Source organism: Miniopterus schreibersii, assembly GCF_964146895.1.
Source record: "Miniopterus schreibersii genome assembly, chromosome: 1".
NCBI classification, from domain to species: domain Eukaryota; kingdom Metazoa; phylum Chordata; class Mammalia; order Chiroptera; family Miniopteridae; genus Miniopterus; species Miniopterus schreibersii.
This window is the reverse complement of record NC_138101.1, coordinates 185,610,860-185,633,033: the sequence shown is the minus strand read 5'-3', so window position 1 is coordinate 185,633,033 and position 22,174 is coordinate 185,610,860. Positions and strand designations below refer to the sequence as shown.

At 42.1% G+C, this 22,174-nt stretch overlaps 1 protein-coding gene across 11 annotated transcripts in view; it reads right to left on the bottom strand.

The window, feature by feature from the left end:
- NRXN3 (neurexin 3) overlaps positions 1-22,174 on the bottom strand; it is a gene marked incomplete at both ends in the record, with an annotated part of 1,307,801 nt that overhangs the window by 323,566 nt on the left and 962,061 nt on the right. For all 11 annotated transcript variants that reach the window (XM_081139380.1, XM_081139378.1, XM_081139379.1 and 8 more), the window contains one exon: positions 1,107-1,288. In XM_081139380.1, the coding sequence (XP_080995506.1) occupies positions 1,107-1,288 (182 nt within the window). The remainder of the gene's footprint in view (positions 1-1,106; positions 1,289-22,174) is intronic.

Here is a 22,174-nt window from a genome sequence, read left to right as displayed (position 1 = left end):
CCCAGTTGATCTTTCCTCTTAACTGCTTTTTTCCCCCTGCTATTTAAACTGAATTCTTATTGCTCCAAATTAAATCCATTCTTTCTAGCCTTGTCGCTGCTAACTAATGAGAACAATTCCTCTCTTTGCTCCTGGTGGCTGCACTCTGGGTACTTACAGATGAGAATCATATCCTCTGTTAGCCTACTTTCTTAAGTGCACACTGCACAGGTGATAAAATGGGTTAATTGTTGCTATAAAAATATTTTCCATCCTCATAACGAAGTAATTTTTCCTCCAAATCATTTTAATTTCTTAGAATTGCTCTGTGTTCTTAATGATCTGCAATGGCTGGGGGTGCCGTCCGACTGGGCTTATGTACACACGCAGAATGTTGAATGTACTATACACATGCACACACCCATCATGCGTGTGGTCATTGAGCTGTTTTCTTTCGGCCCCACCCACCCTGGCCTCAGGGTTGATCACATGCTCTTCACATCTCTATGAGGCAGTTCTCAGCCTAGAGCAGGGTCACCGAAGTACAGCCAGCTGCCTGTTTTCATAAATACAGTTTTTATTGGAATACAGTCACCCACCCTTTTAAAAAATATATTGCCTATAGCTGCTTTGCCATCAGCACGGAAGAGCTGAGTAGCTCAGACAGAGAAGGTATGAGCCCCAAAGACCAAAATATTTACTATCTGGCCTTTAAAAAAAAAAACTTCGCTGACCCCCAGCCTAGGAGATCCTGAACATTCAAGTTGGCTTTGCTCCTTATACCAGGTTAAGAAGAACCGCACCAGGTAAATCTTATTTACACCCAAGCCGTCTGCTAAGAAGTTTCCTGAACAGGCCAAACCACACAGGTAGGGAGAGAGCGTGAAGGGGAAGGGGTTGAATGTTTTATCCCTGCAGCATCCTCAGGCATCATGGCCCACATGGAAGGGGAGCATGAGGCTAAACACACAGACGGCCCTTGGTCAGGGCCCCAACACACGTCGGCGGTTTGTATCAGCGCACGGCCCCTCTGCCGTGTCTGTCTAGAATGTTCTGCTCCATTTCTCTGGCTCCCCAACTCAGACCCCAGGAGGACAAGAGAAGGGAGGCGGAGACCCGGCACTCACTATGTGAAGCTGGAGGAAGTCACCGAGGCCCGGGGCGCTGTCGATGCGAACCAAGATGCCATCCTTCACGGTGGTGCTGAAGCCCACGGCCAGGCGGTCAGAGCGCGTGCTGGGCCTGTCGTTGGCCGGCCAGGTGTAGAGGATGAGGCCTCCGCTCTTCCCAAAGATGTAGGTGGCGCCAGCTGCAAAAGCAAGGAGAGGGAGCCGTCAGGCCGCGACGAGCTTGCCGGGCAGAGGCACTGTGGACGCCCGCAGACAGCCGGGGGGGATCGCCCCACATGACAGCATCTGGTGACCGAGAGGCAGGGCGTGCAAAGCCTCCAAAGGCGGCTGTCACCCCAAATTAAAGAAGTGGGCAAAATGAATGAAAAACAAATCAGATGTCAGCGAGTGACGCTGCGAACATGTCCAGCCCCTGCTGCCTCGTGGCAGAGGGCAATCGACAGGATGCGTCTGAGAGCTGTGGGACCTGTGACAGACAGCTTTTCCGTCTACCAGGAGCAGGAGTAATCGTCCATCTCTGCCAGGACAGACACCAGATAGAAAGTGAGTTCCCCCATCTCTTAGGGATCAGGATATTCCTGTGAGTGGAGCCGGAAGCAGGTCCAGAGGCATCTCCGAAAGCTGAAGGTAACCTGGAGTGTCCAAAGCCATCACTCCCTTCGCATCTGGACCTCCACCGCCCCACAGAGAGGAAAGCTGCGGCCTCAGGAAGCCGACTTAGGTGACTAAAAGAATTCGCCTATTTCACTATAATGTTGCCATAAAAAAGATAAAAATTAATTCCAGAGGCCTTTAGGAAATTAATTTTATTTTCCCCCAGCAGCGGTGTTTATCTGGTATAACTAAATTAAGAAGATATAGGAGACAGAAAAAAAAAAAATCTCAGTATAATGACAAGTGGTGTGGTCAATTATGACTAGTGGGTTTATCAGTGTTTTTACTATTATTTACTATTATTACTTGTTTTTTGTACTATTATTAGTTACAAACCCAGGGGTTTATAAGAAGATATTAATTTAAAAATACTTAGCAAGCAGGGATAAAAATAAAGAAAACATTTGCATCTCATAAATTGAAAACATCTGTTTTTATACAACAAGTTTTTAAATCTGAATTTGGGGGAAAGCATTTACATTTGGTAGCCAGAAGAGACCCCAAGACTGCGGTGTCTGTGCCTGAATGTATATCACCCAGAGCGAGTACTTCCATATGTTACTTATCTCCAAGTTCAAAGACCATTTGGCACCAGATTGTCTTGTAGGTTTCTCACTGAACACGGCCCAACCCTTGAAACTATTATTAAAGCAACATTAGACAAGCATTCAGATATCTTTAGCATTCACTAAAAATCTCAAGCCCTGGTCCACACTGAATTTACAGAGAATATTGGGTTGAATGATGGTGTTTGAAGAAGAAATGAGTGATGCAGCTCATTTTTAAATAATAAAGTAAACTGCTATGAGGCTAGAAATTGGAGAATATGTCACGTGTCATCATTTTTTAAGCACTAAGCCACATTATATTCTGAGGCAAATAAAATCTAATTTATCCGTTTGGAAAGGTCACTATTCCGGCTGCTCCAATATGCTCAGTTTGTATATTACACATAACATAACATTACTTTCGTTTAATGAATCTCTCAATCCTTAGCAGACGGGGTCTGAAAAGCCCTCCAGTCATTTGGAGAATTTGAGATTGTGATATGGAAAGTTTATGGTTAATTCTACATGCAAAATAATGTTTGCTTCTCACTGTCCACAAACATGCTCAAAGCTTCTTAAAATGAAAACTATGTATATAATTATTTTCCCTGATATCGCGCCATCTGTGAAGAATTTAAATCATTCCCTTTCTGTGGATGATTACAAATGTCAGCAGTGCTACCTTTAATCTTTATTTGGAAAACTGAAGGTTACTCAGTGATGAATGTATAGAATCACCAAAAATGCAAATCAGCCTGTGACATTTCGTGGCAAGTTATAAAACTGTAGCCTCTTCTATCCTAAATATATAGTGGATTCTGCTACAGAGATAAATCCATGCTCTACCAGGAAATAATTTCATCACTTCGAGAAGAGCAAGTTGAAAGTTGCTAACAGCGACAGATACGCACAGTGCTTTACAGTTTGCAGCACCTTTTCAAATGCACAAGCTGGATCTTCCCAACTGTTTTATGGGCTATCTCATTTGCTAATACTGTGTGGAAACACCTAACATATGACTTCATTAAGCGGCGCCCCCTTTAAGTCTCCTGTTTAACCTTCCTGCCTTCAAAAACCTGTCTTCACCATATGCCAATCATAGCTTAATACAGTAAACTATACCAATGGGGCGGATCTGACTGCGCTTCATTATTTTCATATATTCTCCTGAGTCTAAAATGGAACAAAAAAGAAGCCACAGCCCCCAAACCTGGCATGTTTTCAAAAGCTACTCTGGTCTCATTAAACAAATAACTACAATCTTGCTACCCTACCTGTATTACTCACCCTCTGCCCTGTGCAGTAATTCTCAATATAAAGAGGAAGAGCATTTTAAAAGATAAATATACAACCCCTTATATATAGTGGTTAGGAGGTCACCGTGGCTTCAGTTTTTAAACAAACAGAATAAAACCTCACGATGACAGTATTAGGCTAAGTAGATATAAAATGCGATTTAAAATTATTTGTGTTCCTTCTGCCATTCTGAATTTGGGATGTCACTATGTTCGATAATTCTAACTTTGCAGGTGAAAAGGGCATGAGATATACAAAGTGGTTAGCATATGGCTTATTCTGCTATGTAGAAATAAACATTAAAAAATGTATTCTTAGTACTGAATTGCTAGTAAGAGGGATAAAGGCCCTGAATGCTCCCATAGTCCAATGTTGGCTTTAGAGAGAGTTCATAGTTACAACTTTCTCTCTGACAACCTATTTTGTTATTTTTTCTCCTCAGTTAGCTTGCTATCTTGAATGGTTTTTAAAGATGAATACAAGCTTTCATTTAATTTTAATATAAAATGCCTACAGTCCCAGGGGGAACATGGAATTATTTTGGTTTACATTTTCAAATTGAAAAGTTAATTTTGTTACTTTTAAATGTGGATTGCAAATCAACTTTTTGGGAACATCCCAGGAACTGTAAGAACCCTCCGAAATCCATTCAAGATTTTCATTTCTAAGCCATGCAATACCACATCACATGTGTTCTCCGCTGAGCCCAGGAGTTCTGATTGCTGGTTTCTCACTGTGCTTAGTATGCTGGTGCTAAAATCATTATTAATAATCTGAACCATGTACATTTCCTGCTTTTACAGAAAGTGATCATTCAGCTGGAAGAAAAAATTACTATGCTTGCATTTTGGCCATTTAACATGGCAGGATTTTCCACTTTGCAGGCAGCTGAGGTTGCTTTCCTGAATTCCAACCAGCACTATTTCAGAAATGAAATCTCCACATCGTCACCAGTCACCAAGATAAAGCCGACACACTCCATCTTCAAACAGTAAACAAGTGTGACACGTTATTTAACACATAGCTTCTTTTGTCTCAACAGCTCCAAAAGAAGAGCCTGACTTATTGCTTTCATAACTGGCTAGCTTTTTAATGGGATGAAGCTGATGGTGATTTTGGCAGAGCTGGATGGGAAGGTATATTTATGTTTTGGTGTGTGTTCTGTGTGTGGATTTGAAGGGGAAGAAAAGGGTAAAACAGCCCTCACTGAAATTGTGGACGAGTCTTGGGGACCAGTTTCATGTACTTATGCAATAAGCTGATTAAGTAGATGACCTATGATGTCTCAAGAAGAATGAAGGATAACATTTTTTTCCAGTTCATGCAAATATAATAAATATTCTTAAATTTCTGGAGTATATTACTGCGTATTTTACTAGAATCCAATTTAATTGTTGATGGCAACTCAACTTTTCCTTACTTAGAACCTCTTGGATAACTATTGTTTTTGTTGTTTTGATTTATAAATCTCATGGCCCTCTCATTATGGCATTGTTTCTATTTCTATTGCCACATATAAATGTCATTGTACCTTTGGGGACATTAATAGTAAGAATAGAATCACGGTCCTGTTTAAGATTTACATTAGAAAAGAAAATAACCTATACATACATATGTGTATACATATAAATATGTGTGTATTAAAAAAATAAAGAAAGTTAGAAAATATAGCACACTACCTGAAATCAATTTATTATTTTCCCCACCAAATATTTACAGATAAAATGGCTCCAGAGAAGCATTTAAATATAATATTGTTTGTGTGTTTATTTTCTGTTCAAAAAAAGAAAACCTAAAGCAAATCAGCTTTCCCTGAAATAGTTTTTGGTTGGTGTTAAAATGAAACAAGTCGGAAGCATCTACCAGGGGAAGCCTTAGAGTGTGGAATTTAAAGAGAACTGGCTCATTTATTCAGGGGCAAATGTCACAGGTAGAATAAATTAAGTAATAAAATAAGTATAAGTCTTAGTGTGCACACCACCTGGTAGGTAAGCTAGGATAAGAAACAGGATGTCCAACTCCTACTCCAGGGCTATTGGAACATTGCCTAAGACTTAGAAGAAAATCTCGTGACACTAAGGTGTATGTCTGTCTTCTCTGTTATTTCAGGTTCCTGTTCCTTATTTCTATTTTATTACTCTTTCACCAGCCTTATCCCTTTTGTGTTCTTTATTTTAAATTGGTCAGTCCTTTTGAAAAATAAGTGGACTATCATGACAAAAGTTACTATGTCGGTAAACGTAGTTATTGCTGTTAAAACTATCTTTTATTTGTATCAATGACTATATAGGTAATAAAACCAAAATGGAAAGACTCTCAAACTAACAAATATTTTTTCTAGCAAACGGAGGCATAAAGCTCAAGGATCTCGTAATAACTAATGGCCTAATGAGTATTATGCAAAGTGAAATAAGCCAGTCAGAGAAAGACAAGTATCACATGATCTCACTCATATGTGGAATCTACTGATCAAAATAAAGTGTGAAACAAAATAGATCCAGAGACTCAGAAGCATGGAGCAGACTGTGGAATCTCAGAGGGAAGGCGGGGGTAAGTGGGTGGGTGGGGAGAGATTAACCACAGAACTGATATGCATAAATGCATAACCCATGGACACAGACAGTAGTGTGGAGAAGGCCTGGTTGGGGGGAGTAGGGGGTGGGGGTAGAAGGGGGAAAAAGAGGGACATCTGTAATACTTTCAACAATAAAGATACATTTAAACATTTAAAAAAAAGCTTAGTTTCTTGATTTCTTTTATTTAGTTTGTCACATGGTTCCCCCCAACATACACACCCCTGATTGTGTTGAGGTGTTTATAATAGTAGGGCCTTCTGTTTCCATAGCATTGAATGGTTTTCAAATTGCTTTCTTTGGGAGTATCTCATTTGATAACACCTCTTCCCCCAATACTACTGAAGTATTAACGGCAATATTTTTGTTACTATTTTAGTAAAAATAAATAAATAAAAGGAAAGAAAAAGAAAAAAAATGGAGGCTCAATGAAAAAGTGGTGGCGCTGAGAACAGAACCAGAGCTCCCCTGCCTGACTCTGCCCCCTGCTCCCCTCAGCAGGCTGTCCTGCTGACCCAGGAGATGAAGTTTCCCTGCAGGACTCTCTGGGGACCAAGGGCTCACAAGGAGGGGCAGTGAACAGCAGATGGGAAAACTGTGAACAAGAAAACCTCTGTATCACAGGGGAGCCACTAGGGACCGCGAGGTAAGTGACAAGTGATGCGGATTTTACAAACAGCCCTGCAATGCATTTACTGAATGGATGGTTTATTGTGATCTATTTTGCCTACTCTGAATTTTTAAAAGTAAACACCAAAAACGGTGACAAAGTAGCCTTAAATAAAGCAAAACAGAAGGGACTGAACACTAAATGGAAGAGATTTCATCTGTTTTAAAGAACATCCTTTATCTTTGGCAAAGAAATAATCAGATTTACTGCCCAGCTAATGGAGAAACTGACGACATTGCCTAAGAGTTAAGTGGATCATCAGGGAGAGCCCAGCCCCACTTCTTAAACTAGGCTCAGGCTAGGTGAGGACTCCATCCATATGGGGCAATTTCTTTCTCTCTCTAGAAGAAACAACGTTTAAAAACAAAATGCACTAAGCCAGAAAAACAAACAAACGAAACAACAACAAAAACCAGAGGCAACATCTCAGACCATGTCCCGATGTTCTAGAAGAAAGATTTCAACTCAAAGACTTCCCAGCAGAATCAATATTGGTTCGGTTTGGTGTAAAATCTGCTTGGTAACACTGTGACTCAAACCTGTGCACAGAGTGAAGCCATGATATATTGGATCCAAATCCAAAGGTCCCATAGGAGCTGCTGGGAGAGAAGTACAAAACCAATACAATTCTATCTATTAACCCAATTTCCTACATGAGTAAAAAAAAAAGTCTGCCATTATTTAATTCTGGTAGAAAATATCATTTAAAAAAACCCATTCTTCTTGGATAATTATATGTCACGTGCAAACCCTGTTCTTGCAAATATGCTTGTTCGGACTGTTTATGGGAATGTTATCTTGGATTTTCCAGGGAGTCTGAAGAGGAGCTAAGTAATTGTTCTCCTTCCAAATCTGATACCAACTATTGAGCTGGCTCATTCCTGGGATTCCATACATTCCTTACATTCCTACCCTGAAGTATGAGTGAAATAAAATCACACACAGATCTGGCACTTTTGGGAGTGCTGACCAGCACATACGTCATGACACTCACTGCGTCTCAGAGGCAACAATATCTTCAGAAACACATTTCAGCAGAAAACATTTTCAGAAGTTATTTTTACTCATCAGATTCAGGATTCTTCCACTAGGAAAAAGGGGCAATTGGTGATAAAGAATATGATGCTTTCTACATTGAAGGTGATCTAAACCTAAAGCTTCCAGGGACACAATTAAATTCCCCTTTGCTTAAAAGAATTACCATAAGCTCATTGTTTTTGCTTTGGAGCAATTATTTCTTTCACAAACCTTTGGTAGTGCTTAACAATACTAATTATAATACTAATGTTAACAATAATATTAATCTCATGCTAGCTCTATATAGGTGAATAATTTGTTATACTGGGGTGGGCAAAGTAGGTTTACAGGTGTTTGTATGGACAAAGACAAATAACACAAATAAATAATACAATCATTAACAAATATTTGTTTTATTTGTCTTTTCCCATACAAACAACTGTAAGTCTATTTGCATACCCTTTACGTTGATACTATATTATATTATAGTATATAGTGTAATATTTCAAATTCCTATATCTTTCACTTTAAATACTGTTGCTGCATTAGTTTGTTAGGGCTGCCATAAGGAGGTGCAACACACTGGGTGGCTTAAACAACAGAATTTATTTCCTTGCAATTCTGGAGGCTAGAGTTCCGAGATCAAGGGGTCAGCAGGGTTGGTTTCCCCTAAGGCCTCTGCTTGCCTTGTAAATGCCTGACTTCTCCCTGTGTCCTGACACGGCCTCCCCTCTTAACCCACCCGTGCTAATTTTCTCTTTTCTTAAGGACACCAGTCAGATTGGATTAGAGCCCATCATAACGACCCCATTTTAACTTAATTACCTCTTTGGAGACGAAGAGGGCCAATCATTTTATTTTATTTGAATGACAGGGGTTTAATGTGAGGATTGTCTCTGTAAAGTGTATGAAGCAAGGTCAGATAACAGGTGGCTCCTGATTAATTACATGACACTCATAAAACTCTAACTTCTAAAGGCTGGACTCTGATGAAGTTTATTTAAGAAATTATCTCATAGCCAACTTAATTTCATTTTTATATCCAAGCTAGTTTCTTACATAGCAAAACAAAATAAGTTCTAGGAAATTGCACGGTATTCAGGTTTAAAAAAATAAATATTAAGTTTTATTGTCAAACAAAATGAAAATCCAAAACCTTTCTGTACCATGAGCTCCTGGAGGACAGGGCTATTTAATTTTCTCTCTATCAACACTGTGAATGCCCAGGAAATAAGCAGTGTTCAATTAATCAATAAGGCTTGGCTTACTTATATTTTCATATCTTCACACTGTCACTCAGGCATCTGCCCATTAATCCATCTCAGCTTTTTGTCATTTCATCTCGGTGTGGAAATATTTTATAAATACCCATCAATTAGGGTTCACAACATCTCCTATGATGGAGTAGAACACAACTTCCAATTTACAAAAGAAATGTAACCACAGAGACTATTAAATAATCTTTCTTTGGTGAATTTTTGGCAGGCTCAGATAATAAAATCACACCCATTTTTAGTCCAATTGTTTTGTTACCCCTCACTTCCTAAATCACATCTCTCTCTCTCTTTACACACACACACACACACACACACACACACACACACACACACACACACACACACACACATATGTGTATATATATATATACAGGGTGTCCCAAAAAAGTGTATATACACTTTAACAGCTGATAGCTCACTTTTGAAAATGAAATGAATTGTAATAACCACGGCCCTTATAACTATTCATAGTGTCTGCATACATTTTTTGAGGCTACCCTATACACACACGCACACACACACACATACATATAATGTTATATTTTACAGAACATTAACTAAGTGCAAAGACCACATATATATTTGTCGTTAGGCAAAATATATATGAATAAAAATAAAAATGAACACTTTCTAATTACTCATCAGCCTTTCCTGTAGCATATTTTTTGAAACTCATTCCTTCTGAGGACGTGTCTTGGGACATGGATAGAACAAAAAGGAGGCTCAGAGCATATTCTTCCGCCTCCTTTTACCCCACAGGTTTGAAAGACCTTCTCTGATAAGAGCAATCATGGGATTTCTAAGTACTGAATGTTCTCTGAAAACAAAATACGGACAAAGAGTAGTTGCTTATCCCCAGGGCTTTGATTTAAATGCCTGACATACACGGACTTCACAACTTTCCAGGGGCCAGGGTCTATCTATAAACAGATGACTTCGGTGTATTTGTGATTCTAATTCATAAAACACTATTTTCCTGGAAAAGTGGACTAATATTTTTAAGGGGAACGACTTGCGTTTCTCTGACACACGTATCTCTTTATCACAGAACATACATCAGAGTTGGAGAGTTGGGCAAAAGAAAGAAACTTCAACTCGTGTGGCCCACTCTGCTATGACAGTCACTTATCTTTACTGTGCTTCAGTTTCTCCATGATGAAGGGCATAATGCTTCTCCTACTCATTTCAAAGAGTTGGAGTTAGGATCAAGCAGCTATCATGTACACTATACAGGACTCTAGAAATAGTTTAGTATTTCCATTTTATGGCGATCACCCCGAAGCGAAGGAGCTCCCCAAAGTGTTGGCACTTGCAGGAGAATTATTATTCTACATGCCTGCCTATCTGCCCTCTTTACTGGAAAGCTCCTTGCCATGGAAATTACCATTTTCTCCCATTCCAGTCACGTGATTTGAATGAAAATTGTCAACCCCTTAGCAGATTTTTCCTACACACAGAGCGGGGTTGGCTGAGGTGTGGAAATTAACCCAACTTGGACCAATCAGAGCAGCTCACTGAGTTTTTTGTGACCTGGACCCAGAAAATCAGTCTCCGTGTGATAGAAAGGCACGCACACAGCTGAGGGCCACATTTCCCACCGAGGGGAAGGCGCTGTGAGAAAAATGATCCCTGGCTCGAAGATGGAAGTGAAACTGTGGAGTCAAGAGTTTGACACAGACAGATCTCATCATGTTTTGACTGCTTGGCTTTAATGGTCCATGCTGTGAAGTTACACCTTTGTCTTTTCTACATAAAAGACTCAGTTGCTAACTAGTTTAGTCTAAGCTAGTTCCAATTTTGTTCTTTCACAACTAGGACAGTTCTGGATAGTAAAAACTCCCTGGAAGTCATCACAGTGCCTGGAACACACATTGGGGCACAATAAGCGCTTGTTAAATGAATTGGCAAAAAAATGACCAAGATGATCAAGTGATATTAGGAATTAACCTAAGAAAAATAGCATATTGAGTAATTCATATATATATGAAATTAGGGCACATGTAAAATTGATCATGTTCCTGTCGAAAAAGAAATCCTTCATGTTTTCCATAATTAGGTTATGTACAGCACTATATATATTTTATAATATGTAATATAATATATATTATGTAATGCATTTCCGTAATTAGGTTATATTATATAATAAGTTCCTGGGTAACTTATTACTCTAGCGCCTTGACCATTTTTGTGGTTGAGATTTCTCCCTTTCATTTCAACCTGGTAATTATTATTATTAAAATTACTATTATTAAAGCAGGCTATTGATTTTTTTACTGAAAAAATGTCTAATCATTGGGGTTTTGGCTATCTCTTTCTCTCTCTCAATCACAATAACAAAACACTATAAAATTTTTGAAATAATTAGAGAAGAAAGCTACAGAAAGAAAAGCCATATAAAGAAAATTATGAGGGAGAAACAAAATGGCGCGTAGGGAACAGCTGCCCCCGCCGCCTCCCGCAACCACATCAAAATTACAACTAAATACAGAACCACCATCACTCAGAGCCTCCTGAGATCTGGCTGAACAGAAGCCCTACAACCAGGGACCTGAAGAAGTACCGAGACCGGGAGGAGGGGCGGAGACGCGGGCAGATCAGGGCTGAATCTCCGAGAATCGAACGCGGGCCCACACCCGGTGCCGCGGGTAAACCCGGGAGGGAATCTCGGCAGCGGAGGTTTCCCAGAGGAGGGAGGGGTCCCAGCCCCACAGCAGGCGCCCAGCCCAGGGCTCCAGGCCAGGAAGAGACGTCCCAACAATCTAGGGCTGTGAAACCAGCCGGGACTGTCCCTGAGGGTCGCGGAGGCCGAGGGAGCCCCAGCAGCTCCTCCTAAAGGGCCCGGCGCGGACTCACTCGGACGCTCCCTCTGAGCCCAGCGCCGGGAGCAGCCTGAAAGGACCCGGGACACTCGGGGGGAACTAACCTGCCTGAGATCCGGGCGAGAGGCGGAGGGCGGCTTCCTCCCAGGCAGAAGGGCTGGCAGAGGCCATGGCTCCTGTGGCGAGTCCTCCCGGCACACAGCCGGCAGGCAGGCGCCATGTTTGAGTGGCCAGCACCTGACTCACCTTTGGCCCCGCCCCGTGATTCCCGGAGGCCCCGCCCCTCCCCACCTGCAGCTCATCCAGGCCATTTCCAGGGGCTTTTCTATGCAAGTGGCCTCTCAAGCCTCATGCTTAGGACTTTCCTAAAATCTCTCAAACAAGCAGCAGCTGCCCCATACGGCTTGATAAGGGGCCCCAGGCCTGGCACTAACGGCAGCCTGCACTGGCTCATAGCTGGGCCTCTCCTGGGCACCTCCAAGCCCAGCACAAGTAGCAGCCAACTACAGTTTGCTGTGTAGCTCATGCTGGGTGGCCCTGGGCAAGGCACTGGCACAGGCTGACTTTGCACCTCCCGGGAGGCCCCAGAGACAGTGCACCTGGTGGTCAGACTCGACCACGCTGGATTACAACCCTACCACATCCACGAGGGACACTCAAGGGGCGCACTTGGTGAACCAAAGCTCCACTGAAGTAAATCCTGCTCCATAGGGGTGTCTCCAGCACAGCAGCTTTTTGGCTGTAGTTGCAGCTGGTCCTCACAGCTGATTGGCCTGGGGGTCAATTCCTCCCAGTGATGCCAACAGCAACCAAGGCTCAACTACAACAGGACAGTGCACACAGCCCACACAGGGGAGCACCTAGAAGGCCCAGATCAGGTGACTGGGATGCTAAGCCACTGGACCCTAGAGGACACCTACTACACAAAGCCACTCTACAAATTCCAGGAGACACAGCAGCTCTACCTAATACATAGAAACAAACACCTGGAAGCAGCCAAAATGTGGAGGCAAAGGAACATGTCACATAGGAAAAAAACAGAAGAAATCTCTAGAAGAGGAATTAAATGAAATAGATCCAAGCAAGCTAACAGATAGAGAGTTCAGAATTTTGTTTATAAGGATGTTTAGGCAGACTATTAGGGAAATAACTGAGAAAATCGATAACATAATAAAGCATCAATTTGAAATGAAGGCTACATGAACTGAAATGAAGAATAATTTACATGGAATCAACAGTAGCGTAGAGGACGCTGAGAATCAAATCAGCAATTTGGAACATGAGGAAACAAAAAACACCCAACCAGAGGAGCAAAAAGAAAAAAGAATCCAGAAATATGAAGATAGTATAAGGAGCCTCTGGGACAACTTCAAGAGGCCCAACATTCGTATTATTGGGGTGCCAGAAGGGGAAGAAACAGACCAAGAAATTGAAAACCTATTTGAAAAAGTAATTACAGAAAACTTCCCCTACCTGGGGAAAGAAATAGACTTACAAGTCCAGGAAGCACAGAGGGTCCCAAACAAGAGGAACCCAAAGAGGCCCACAGCAGGACACATCATAATTAAAATGCCAAAGGTTGAAGACAAAGAGAGAATCTTAAAAGCAGCAAGAAAAAAGCAATTAGTTACCTACAAGGGAGCACCCATACAACTGTCAGCTGAGTTCTCAAGAGAAACCTTGCAGACCAGAAGGGAGTGGCAAGAAATATTCAAAGTGATGAAAAACATGGAACTACAACCAAGATTGCTCTACCCAGCAAAGCTATCATTTAGAATTGAAGGTCAGATAAAGAGCTTCACAGATAAGAAAAAGCTAAAGGAGTTCATCACCACCAGACCAGCACTACAGGAAAAGTTGAAGGGTCTTCTTTAAGAAGAAGCTAATGAACAAAAGAACCTGACAAGCCAAATAGATCCAGAGACATTGACGCATGCAACAGATGATCATATCTCAGAGGAAAGAGGGAAGGAGGGCGGAGGGTGGAAAGAGATTAACCAAAGAAGTTATATGCATATATGCATAACCCATGGACACAGACAATGACGGGGTGAAGGCCTGGGGAGGGGGTGGGAGCAAAGTGGAGGGGGCCAATTGGGGGGGGGGGAATGGGACACCTGTAATACTTTCAACAATAAAGATAAATTAAAAAATATATATTTTTGAGGACATAAAACATGTCTATATATAGATAGCTGACAGACAGATGATAGATAAATAGAATGTTACTGGACAGGGAAAATAGGAAAATGTCCACAAGCTGTGAGTCTTTAAGGAACCTACAAACAGAATCTCAATTTCTTTGGAAGCTCTTAAAGAAAAGTAAGTGTGTAAGATTTGCTAAGAAAATTTTAAAAGAATAATGAAAGACTTGCTTTAGCAGACTTCAACATTTACTCAAAAGTACTCATTCTTTGAAGAATAATAGAGCGCTTGATTATTAAAAATTAAATGCAATGATATGTAAAAGCCAAAAAAATGTGTTAAGCACTTTCCATGTACTAAGAAGAACACAGTATGCGTAATACAATATGATAAGTGCTATAGGAGAGCTATGTTCAAAATGAGATGGAAATGCCTGGGAGAGGGTGACGAGCTTTCATAACAACTTGTACCAATAAACTTAGTCAACAGCCATCACGTCGCATGGTTATAATTTTGTTTTCTTGTGATGAGGACTTTTAAGATTTACTCTCTTAGCAACTTTCACATACAATGCAGTATCGTTAACTATAGTACTATGCTGTACGTTGCATCCCTAAAACTTATTTGAAAATAGAACCATTGGACCACCTTTATTCTTTCCCCCCAGTCCTCATACCCAGCCTCTGGCAACTACCAATCTTCTCTGTTACTGTGAGTGGAGTATTTTTATTTCCACATACTAGTGATATCATTGTGTTATTACATGTCAATAATTATGGTGTTATATGTTAATATAATGTTATATGTCTTAATCCCTTCACGTTTTTCACCCTGCCCCCATCTTTTCCCCTCTGACAAAAAACAAAACAAACAAACCAAAACCCCCACAAAACAAAACACCCTTATAGACAGACAATGGTATGCTCATGACCAGATTGAAATGGGGGTGCGGGGAGGCAGGAGAGGGTAGAGGGGGGATAAATGGTGATGGAGAGAGACATGGCTTGGGATGGTGAACACATAGTACAATATAGAGATGATGCATTATAAAATTGCACATCCGAAACCTATGTAATTTTATTAACCAATGCCACCCTAATAAATTCAATAAGGAATATGTTGAATTATATATTATATCAATAAAACTGAAAAAAATACTAACCTTGTGAGAAATGAAATAAGAATGTGTCAAAGGAAAAAAAATAGACTTGTACTGAGTTTTAGGGTGAAGGATGTTCTACTTGCAGGCCATGAGCAAAGATGTGAGAGAACACAGCGCACTTTGGGGACACGCACTGTCGCATCTCTCGCGTGGTGTGCAGGCTGAAGAGCTAAGAATGGCAAAGACAGGCCTGGAAGTAGGCTAGTAAGAGCTTGCAGAGCACTGAATGCCAATTTAAGGTACTTGAACCTTAGAAGACACACTAGTATCTTAGTAGACACGCCAGTGTTTTCCTTATAGTGGTTTTTTTCTTTTTGGTAACAGAAATATTTCAAGGATTACTCCTAAAATAAAGAAATAATGTTTATTTTCCATGAAATAATTTTTTTAACTTTCTGCAACATGTGTTACATAGTGACTATATTAAAGTCTCTCCAATATAAAAGTTTTGATTTTACTGTCTAAAAAGTTTGAAAATGACTACTTTGGTCGGGAGAGAAGCATGATCGAATCTGTGCCCGAGGGAAATAATTTTGGCTGTGGTGTGGGAGATGGAGACAAAAGTGTGTCCATATTGACCTAGATGGAGACCATTGCTGTAGCCAGGACGTGAAAGGTGCCAGCTGAGATGGGATCAGCGAGGGTGAGAAATGAGGGAAGGAGTGGATGTTAAAAAAAATGTGAGAAATAGAAGGACTAGGGATTCATCTGATACTTGGGGAAGGAAAAAGGGAGCAGTGGACACTGATTCAGGGTTTCCAATTTGGGCAAATAAAATTGTAGATAAAAAAGGAGCACAGCTCACGATGTGAAAATGGTAAGTTTAATTTTGGGGAGTTTTGTGTGCATGTAGGATAATTGTTCAAGGGTCCAGTTAGAAATCCAGGACTATAAAGGGCCAGTGCCAAGATTTTAAGCCCCAAGTCAGACTATCATTTATAGAGCACACCCAGATCCTGCTCAGCCAGTTCCCAAATACATATTGTTTGGCATTTGGAAGGCCTGAAAGATGATGTAATTGACTTGCTAAAATAATATCCTTTGAACATATTTGGTTTTGCCTTTCTCTCTGGTCTCCATTTATAGAAAAACACAATTTGCATAAGGTTATGGTTGTAATCATAGCACGTACATAATTTTGCACCCTTTCTCTATTATAGCATTTGAATCTCTATATTATTAGATTTGTCATTTTAAATGATTGCATAATATTCCACAAGGGGATGGGCTCTAACTTAGCAATTCTCTCCTGTTGAGCCCTTAAGTCGTTTGTTTTATTGGCGGATACAACTTGGGGTGGGGGTGCAATTTGATTTAAGAAGACAGGATATGTGGCTGAATAAAGAACTTTCCATTTCCTTCACTTAGTAGATAGACAAGTATCACATCATTTAAAAAAGTGCCCACCTCAGAAAACAGCTTCCAATCCAAGGGCACGCGGGCAATGTCTGAATCTTTCACACGACTGACTTAACCAGAAAGCCCAATAGAGAAAAGCACAGTTTCCCTGCTTAATATCTGTAACATTTCATTTTTTAAAATAAAATAAATCTCCAGGAATATTGGGCCACACTGTTTTGCTTAAAGCAAAGATAGTCTGTAGCCAAGAGTCACGTAAGAGACCCAAATGGTTTATTATTCGGTCAACAAAAGCTTGTTCCCCACCTCTGATCACCAGACAGACGTGTCACCGCACTATCATGTAACATTCTGATAATTCCTTTCCAGTCTACTTTTAAAAACTGCTTTCCTCTGAATACATAAGCTCCTCCTAATTTTCTCAATCCTTTATCATCTTCAAGGGCTCAGCTTAGAGCTTCGATTTTCCTTCCTTTATTATTTTTAACGAGGCATTGGCCCCGTGCTAATGTTTGGTGATTCTTGCCCCACCTTCCTAATGAAGCATATTTCACACACGCCCTCCATCCAGCCTCCCTGTGTCGCCCGGCCCCGGCCCTTGGAAGTCGCCTGCCACCGGGCCCTGTGCCCACACTGTTTCCTCCTCTCCGCCGGGGACCTTGTGGAAGTGGCTGCGAGATCCCTGCTTCAAAACGCTGCCCCTCGTCACGGGCGGGGCAGGCACCCCCTGCGCTGGCCCCACGTTCGCTCCGGAGCCACCGGCACGTCTGTCAAACCAGCTTCCCAGGCCGCTGAGCGCTGACAGGTACCTGAGGGCGATTCCACAGCACGCTGCAGATAAACAGCAGGCCTCCCACCCAAGGGGCTGCTGGATGGTATGTTCAGATGCACCGGTCTCCTTCTAGAAAATGCAGTTTTATGGAGAAAATGCAAGATAATTGGCCTTTAGCTCTTGCGGGCCACTAGACAGCACCTGCCACATGTGAATTAATCCGGCGCTTCTCCCTGTGAGATCGGGCTCCCGATGAAGTCAATCATGTGGAAAGATTCAGCCCGGTCCATGTGCGCTCAGATTAGAAGATGTCTTTTATGATGTGGGCATTTCTTTTAATAATGTGATACTTGTCCATCTACTAAGGAAAGGAAATTGAAAGTCCTCTATTCAGCCACATATCCTGGGCTTATCTCTCAGCGTCAGCTTTCGCCTCGCATTGTGTTGCTCAGGTTTATCGGGCGCTGGAAGGTTCTCCAAAGCAATGGCCTGTGTTTGAAGCCCCCGTGTGAGCACAGGTCTGCCTGCCAGAGATCACACGCGCGGCGCTCTCCAGGATTTCTTCCCTTTCCCATTGTCCCCCTTCCCCCAGCTCTGGCCACCGCGGTGCAGACCAGGGGACTCAGAGAACAGCTTTGCACCTTTCATTCTCCTCAAACCAGCAGCAAGAAGGGATCAGACGCACAGGCTGGAGCAGCAGAATGTGAAATGCGCAGGCTGGCTTTCCATCGGCCCGCCCAACCCCCGAGAGCACCCAGGGGTTCCTTCCAGGGGACAGATTAGGCTCAGAGGGGCCACCCGTCATGAAGCGCTTGGCGACTCAGAGGCAGCACTGGGATGACTTCTTCAATAAGAAGGGAACGCGTTTTCTCAGAAGGGGGTACCCTTATGGGTCACAACCGGTAAAGATCCAGTTTCCCTAATTTATCCCATTAACTGGATCCCTTAATATGCGCCCAAAGTTTACTTTACAGTGAACATTTTTCCTAGTCATAGGTGGGGGAGAAGCCCACAGACAACAGGGATGCAAAGGCGTCTTGTGTTTACTATGTGGAAATCACTGTCACAGATCACACTATTATTTTTAAAGGTATCCATATTTCACAGTCAACGACGGCAATACAGACCCAGCCCCCGTGCTGTGCTGGATCTTGTTCCCAGCGGGGGTTAGGGTTTGCATGGACGTGATTAGCTTATGAGTTCCTTGAAGGCGATGTCATGATGTGATGTGCCTCTTTGTGTCCCCATGAAGGCTGAATCCCATGCCGGATATAAAATCCTGTGGCATAAGAGCTAGAAAGAGAATTTGAGAGCCACTATATGAGCTCATGGTTTATAGATGCAAATACTGAGGTCTAACGAGGTTGAAGAATTTGTCCAAGGTCATGGTTGTTGAGTGGCAGAGCCAAATTAGGACTCCTCTCCTGACTCCAGTCCAGTGCCTGCTCTATATTATTTCTTGCTGCCTCAAAAGACGGTGCTTAAGAAAAATGTGTTTCTTGATCAAGTAAAAGTTTTAATTCATCTGTTTACACTCAGTTACTTAAGGTTACTGTCTCAGTAGTCAGAATCACTACGAAACAGGTTTAAAGTGTGTGCACATGGAAGGGGTGGAGTTCACAAATCTTACACCCTATTACATCAGTATTTACTCTGCCTCTCTGCATATATATTGGGTATATAATGCTTTATTGGGTATATAATGATCTGAAGCCTTATATTGGAATACATAAAATAACAAATCATGTGCAAAGGAGCCCTCTTCTGATTCATTATTCTTAGTCCACGGGGGGGAAGTGAGACAAGGAGAGGTGAAAATGTCTGCAAAAGTCACAGTGCAATCACTAGAATCTAAGCTAAAGCTGGAATTTCTCTATTCCCTGGAAAATGATCTACTTTGAGTGTACGGCATTTTTTTCCAAGTCCTGAGGTCTCTACAGTGGGGGAACAAGCCAACTGGCGTGCTGGTCCACGGATCTGTGCGGTCTCAGCAAGCGGGAGGCCCGTGACACAGTGCTCCTTGGATCAACGCCAGACCCCTGGGGAGGCAGGAGACGGGAAGAGGCAGGAAGGGCACCTTACCACCGAATGGGGCCTCTCTAAGTGCACTGTGCAGCAGGGGAGACAAGCGTCATGGCTATTTAATCATCTCCATGAGGAAGCGCCGATTCTTTAGACCCTTATGACGTCCATGAATGATGCAGGAGGCGGACATGACAAATGCAGAGCAATTCCCCGCGACAGACACTTTCAGGGAATTTATGCCCCCCTCCCCCCAGAACGAAAGGGCTCCTGGGCTCAGTTATCATTTGTTCTGGGAGAGAATTTACAGTCTCACCGGCAACTCCTTTTACCCTACTCAATACAGTGCTTATTTTGATATACGGACTGTGATTGTTTGAGAACAACTGTATCCTTGGAAATTCATGTGCGGTGAGCAGTCCTGCTGGCTCATTTCCCTCCCCTTCATGCACTTCTGTCATTTTCCAGGTTCTACAGTCTAGGGGACTGGGACACAAGTCTCTAAATCACATGGCCACCTGTTTGGTCACACACACACACACACACACACACACACACACACACACACGGAGCTCTTCAATATCTGAAAGCCCAAATACTCTTTGGATTCACCGTGAATCACATAATTCTCTAGCATACGGCTATGGGCGCTGCTAAGTATGCAATAAAATTCTCATCCTGTCCCCTCTGCCCACAGACAACCTGCGTGTCCAGTTGGTACATTCGCAAATATTTGTAAAGCTCCCGCTACACGCCGGGTACTTTTCTGGGTGTTGGACAGGCGGCGGTGAGCATCGCAAAGTCCTTGCCTTCACAGAGGTGACACTCTCACACTGATGGCAGAGAAAAGACAGACATATAGATTTGTAATATAATGTCTGGGAGTTTTAAGTGCTCATAAAGCATGAGAAGGGGTCGTTGTGTCTAGGGGGCCAACTTTGAACGAGGGAGGCAGGGCAGGTCCCTCGGAGGTGATGACAAGTGTGACCTGAGAACAAGAGAAAGGACGTCATGTGCCTCTTGGGGAGAGTTCAAGGCAGGGGAAATAGGACAAAGGATTGAAGTAAAAGATGTATTTTGCTATCTCGAGATTCGGCAAGGAAACCAGGATGGCTGCAGGGGAGGGGGCAAGGGAGAGCTGGAGAAAAAATGAATAAACAGCGACCGGACTACATGGGTCTCACGGGAAGTAGCTGCCGTGAGGAAGGACCTGTCTGATTCTACTGTGTGATGACTGCGCAGCTTTCTACATAGCTCTGTGCACACATTTTAAGTAGAATATTGAAAACTGGACTTAAGAGGAAGGTTTGTGGGATACAGAGGGGCCTCAAATTGCTGTTGTATGAGAAACACCTGAATGAGCTTGGGATATTTAACCAGAAGTCCCCGTAGGCTGGGCAGGGCAGCCGCCTTTGACGGCACAGGACGTCACACAGAAGGACTGTGCCGCTTCGGGAAGTGGAACCAATCAGGACAGGTGGTCAAAATGTCATCGCCATGTGTGTTCCTGCAGAAGCCGGATAGTCACTTTGCAGGGATGTCTGCAGGTCCTTTCTAGAAGGTTCCAAAGGGATCTTTCTAACAAAGGGAGGCTATGTGAAACAGCAATGTTGAACTGTGGTAGAACAGACACATTCATCTAAATCAATGATTTATTTTTTCTTGATCAGAAAGAAGTCCTTTTCCTTTTGAGCAAATTGCTGCTACTTCTTAGCTGAGAAAAATCAGTAACCATTTTGGGAAACATAAATATTCTATAAAGCCATACTTTCCCTACAAATACTTTAACACAGTTGGCAGAAACATCCTTGGGGGCTATATCCTCAAGGATATTTTTGGTCTATAGCCCATCTTCTAGGAAAATCCTAATAAAATCATCCATTTAAAAGTATTCCTTTGATGACTAAAATAGCAGCCAAACAGCTCCTTTCTTCTTATCATGAAAATCCCAGAAGTGGTGGGAAGTCAGCAGGCTAAAAATGGTCCTGCCAAATCCTGGCGGACAGGCAAAACCATGTCCTCCTGTTAATTTTCCACGGTCTCAAAGATTTTCTTTTCTAATAGAATTCATCCAAAGGCGGCAATAACAATGATGGTTAGAGTTCACAGGCAGGGGGATTTTCCTTAAAAGGCTCTTCAGAGAGGTTTTCATCTTACTGCCTCACTGCTTCCTAACAGAGAAAGAAATACTCACATGTAAGAGGTCACTATGAAGACACTACTTTTAAAGTATTTTAAAGAAGAGAAAGTATTTCCCTAGTATTTTGCAATAGGAAAGGGGGGATGGAGAGAGAAAAAGGAGGAGAGAGAAGGAAGACAGGATTCGTGGGCTTCTTGCAGAAACCACAGCGTAATTCCTCTGCTATATTCTGCCTAAAATATACCTGAGCTAATGCTTTTTTCCAGGGTGTTTCTGTACTTTTATGTGGCTAAAGAAGAGGAGCAAAAACAACAAAAGGGGTGAATAAATACAACACATGTGGGGAAGTTTTTAAAAATTCGAGTCTCTAGAAAAAAAATCAACAGAGTAAATGAATTATTGTTTGAGGAGATGACGTGCTTTCTTGAGATGCGGCTTTCAAAACAGGGCTGTGTCCTACACCTGGGGACAGAAGAATAAAAGCAACAGACAGAAACAAAAGTAGCTAAAACGAGGAAGACGTCCTTGACCACAAGAGATAAAAAAATCACAACAACAAGAAATAATAGAAGTGAAATAAGTTTCACTGAAGGAGCCCTCTATAGAGGTCT